At 53.5% G+C, this 4,323-nt stretch overlaps 1 protein-coding gene across 1 annotated transcript in view; it reads left to right on the forward strand.

Annotated features, from left to right (window-relative positions):
- GMPR (guanosine monophosphate reductase) overlaps positions 1-4,323 on the forward strand; it is a 44,884-nt gene that overhangs the window by 28,639 nt on the left and 11,922 nt on the right. Inside the window, exon 6 of the mRNA XM_006764069.2 lies at positions 1,531-1,637. Within this exon, the coding sequence (XP_006764132.1) occupies positions 1,531-1,637 (107 nt within the window). The remainder of the gene's footprint in view (positions 1-1,530; positions 1,638-4,323) is intronic.

Consider the following 4,323-nt stretch of genomic DNA (forward strand, 5'->3'; position numbering starts at 1 on the left):
TGGCGGGCAGAGGAGGGGTTTAGGGCACTCCGTTGTTGACACCACGGGACCTCCAGCAGGAACTGGCTGAGTGTGAGGCAGTGGCGCCAGGGATGTGGGTGACTGATCCATTCTTGAACTCTCAGATGCTTTCGGTGACTATTCGTAGCGACATAGGTCCGGGCTCTATTCTCAGTGCTCTACAGCAGTGGTGGCAAACTGCGGCCCCTTGAGTGTGGCTCTTCCACAAAATACCACGTGCGGGTGCACACGTACAGTGCGACTGAAACTTCGTGGCCACACTCAAGGGGCCAAAGAGCCCCGCATGTGGCTCGCGAGCCGCAGTTTGCCGACCATTGCTCTACAGGAGTGAGCATCCAGCAGCCTACCAACCAGCAGAGAACGCTGGTCCTTGGTTCTGACACAAATAATTGTTTAAGTGCCTCTTTTTTTAAATGAATGCAATGAGAACAACTTCCCTGAGGCAGTGACATTTAAGATGAAGCCTGGAAGATGAGAACTGGTTGGCAAGACAGGGAGTGGGGATCGGGGGTGTGCAGAGGGGAGTGTTTGGACAGAGAACATCATGTACAGAGACTCCCTAGGTGGGAAGAAACTGGCTGTACAAGAGGAACTGGGAGGTCAGAGTGGCTGGAGTGTGGGCAGCGGGAAGGGGGAGTGTCCGGGGGTTTGATTGGGTGTCTCGGAGCAGGGTGCACACTTGCTGGGAGGAAGGGTGGGTCTGGAGCAAGCAGGCATTTGCGGGAGCCTCTGGCGTGACTTGGCTGGGACCTAACTGGGATAACAGGATGGGCCACCAGGACTGGCCGTGGCCGTGGGAAAGACAGAGGCCAAGAGGACGAAGGCATTTAGGTGGCTTGTGTGGGTCCTGAGTGGAGGCTGACCTCAGAGCCCAGCTGGATGCGGACTCGGACAGGGCTGGAGGTAGACTGTGAGATCATGGAGAGCAGCAGGCTGGGCATGTTGAGGACAGACTTGGGTGAGAGTGAGGGTGAGGGGGCAGGCGTAGGGTTAGTACCAAGTCCTGGGCCAAATGATTTTATTCCCTATGCCATTTAATTTCTACCCTGTGACGCCAATGTTTTAATTTCCATGCCACAGGCGAGGCCCTGAGGCCTGGAGAAGTTAGTAATTTGACAAAAGTGGAAGGTACAGAGGCTGGAGGCTGTGGGAGGAATTGAGGAGGTCCCTTGAAATGTAGTTGTGTGTTTGTGTGGGAGAGGGATGGGACGGTGGGAAGGGATGGGAGTTTAAGTGTGGAGAGTCAGTGCTCGGCCAGTAGGGGGAGCTGCTGTCGTAGGGGAGAGTGATGGTGGCCCGTTATGGAGTGGGTTATGTTTTGGATGTGAGCAGGTGACAGCTCTGAGGACCCCCGAAGGGCTGCATGGCCACATAGTGCGCTTTTAACCACTTCTGTGGAGTTGCTGGGCAGTCCCTCCCTCGCGCCTCTCCTCTGCCATGTGACAGTGAGGGAGGCTCATGTTGTGTCCCATTCTGCTCATCCATGAACCATCTCTCTCCTCCATCCAGGTTCCGTGTGCACCACCCGCACCAAGACGGGGGTGGGGTACCCCCAGCTGAGTGCCGTGATTGAATGCGCAGACTCTGCCCATGGCCTGAAGGGGCACATCATCTCCGTAAGTCTCCAAGCGGGGCTGGGGGGCAGGTTGGGGGGGAGGGGCATCTCGGGATTGCAGGCCCCGAGGCAGCCCTGCTTCCAGTTGCCTTTCACCCAGCAGCATCCTGTGGGCCAGGGAGTGAGCAGCATGTGGTCACAGCTCACACAGTGAGCAAGGCGGGCACATTAGTAAGAATTCTGGTCAGTAACAACTCAGAGTGGTAGGCAGCATGATGGAGGGTAGGTGGGGAGCGTTGAGGAAGTGAGAGGGCCGCCCCAGATGGGGTCTTATACAAGAGACATGTGTTGTCTCACAGTCTGGAGGCCAAGTCCGAGATGAAGGTGTCATTGGGGCCACGGACACTCTAACTCCGGGAAGGCTCTGTTCCAGGCCTCTCGAGCTTCTGATAGTTCCTTGGCTTGTGGCACCATAATTGCAGTTTTCATACGGTGCCCTCCCTGTGTGCATGTCTGTCTTTGTGTCCAAATTTCTCCTTCTTACAAGAACATCAGTCCTTGGATTAGAAGCCCATCCTGTCCTCCATCAGGAGGACCTCACCTTCGCTGGTCACATCTCAGCGGTGCGGATGTGCCAGCGGGTCAGCAGGTGCCAGAGAGAGAGCAGGCGCAGTGGCGTGGTGGGGGCAGCAGTTAGATTTTTGGGGGTTGAGACGAGTACGGGAAGGAGGTGAGGAGAGGCAGAGACAGTGACCTGACACTTCCATGAAGCTCCTGGAAGAACGCTTAGAGTGCTCAGGGGATTGAATGGATGTCGAGATGAAATCCTCACTTTATCTGTAATTCTCCTCCACCTTGTTGCCGTGACCACAGTGCAGAGTTGGAGAGAGTTGTCTCTCCCCTTCTACATGAGGTGCTCAGACAGGACAGCGCATGTCCATACCAATTGGACCAACTCAGATAGAACCATGGCTTCCATTTATGTGGATGATGCATATGTGAAATTCTTTTTTGTTTTTGTACAAATTCTGTAGTGACATATTTTTAGTGGTTCTATAACAGTGGACTCATATTGAATATAGTAAATTAAATCTTCAGATCTTTTCAGTTGCACAGTTGCTAAGCTATGCTCCCACATTAAATGCTAGGTTTTGTGTGTTTTTTAAAGTCCAAATGCTTTGAATTTCATATCTCTGGGGAATGATATCTTGTTGATTTTGGCTCAGCATTTCCGCTGTTGAGGTTTGATTCCTGGACCTGCTTGGCGGGTGTGCTAACACTCATTAGACGTCACGTATGCACATTGTCCCCCTTGAGCCTTATCACAGCCTGAGCTGCAGCTGTTGCTTCCCCACTTGTGATCTCCAGGTAACAACTGTAGCCAGGAGGCAGGTCCTTACCTCCAGCTCTAGAGCTGATTGCCTGGGCTCCTAATTCTTCAGGCCTTTCATCTACCCATCCATCCAGTCGGCAAGTCTTTATTGAGCTTCTTCTGTGTGCTAGAAGCTCGTAAATGACTGAGGTTGATTGGTTGCAGATGGAGTTCTAAGGCCTCCTCTCAGGGCCCCTCCCTTTAGCTTTTGCCACAATGAACAAATTAACACCCACTTGTTAAACAACTAGTGTGTACAGGCTGACACAAAGCTGTCATCCTGCATTTGCTGAGTGAGGTGACTGACCGAGAAGTCATCAGACTGCACTCTCTCCAGTGTGCCCGTTGGTTCTCAGAGGCTCACAGTAGCCTTGTCTTGGGCTGCTGCATGAGAATCACCTGGGAAGCTTTGTACAGTTGACATTCCTGGACCCCATCCTGGTGAATTTGACTTTTCAGAGGTTGACCCCCAACGCACCATGTCTCATCAGCCATAAGTCTCTATTACCATCAAGAATCTTAATCAGAATTCAGATTCTCTATTATACACCTTGAATGGCTACCATTTCCAAATTGGTGGAGGTCAAATTCGTAGGTTTACTATGAACACATTCCACGATCCCATACGTGTGCCTTTCCAGAAATGTCACACTTGCTTAGTTCACGGGACCGTTTGTGGGAGGGGTGGAGGCTCTGCTAGCACCGCAGTGACGGACGGGCAAGCGGTTTGGGCTCCGTGCACAGCACACCTAGGTTCTAGCTTATTTCAGGAGTTCTGCAAGCGCGGTGCCCAGAACAGCAGCATCAGTATGAACTGAGCACTTGTTAGGGAAACTCGGATCCCATCCAGACCCGAACCTGGAAGGCGGACGGTGAGGCCCTGGAGTCTGTTTTCACAAGCCCGCCAGGTGCTCCTGCTGTGCTGGCAGGACTGAGAACCGCCGGCGTGGCTTCTGCAGTTCGGGTCACTGTTCCAGAGGCAGGTCTTATCTGCTCACGCCAGGGAGCGAGCGGACTGGTCAGCTGCGGCAGTGTGGTCTGGTGCCCCGAGGGGCTTAACTTCCCATTAACGCGCGAGGTTTCCTAGATGGGGTTCGGAGTTCAGTTTGATCAGATGAAGTTCGCAGACTGATGTGGGGTCTGTGGGCTGGACTTCAGCTCCTTCCTTCTGCCCAGCTGAGTGTCTCAGGCTTCAGAGCCGCCGTTTTACCCACCGTCCCTTTGACTAATGGAGTTTCACAAGTAGTTTTCCCCCCGCTTGCCGGCCGCCCTGACCCCGCTGGAAACCCGTCAGACGTTTTGGATCCTGCCACTCCGTTCAGTTGCCTTCCAGCTGTCTCATTCCCCCCTTAGCTGCTGAGCTAGCACGTCCACG

Source organism: Myotis davidii, unplaced genomic scaffold (assembly GCF_000327345.1).
Source record: "Myotis davidii unplaced genomic scaffold, ASM32734v1 scaffold279, whole genome shotgun sequence".
NCBI lineage: Eukaryota > Metazoa > Chordata > Mammalia > Chiroptera > Vespertilionidae > Myotis > Myotis davidii.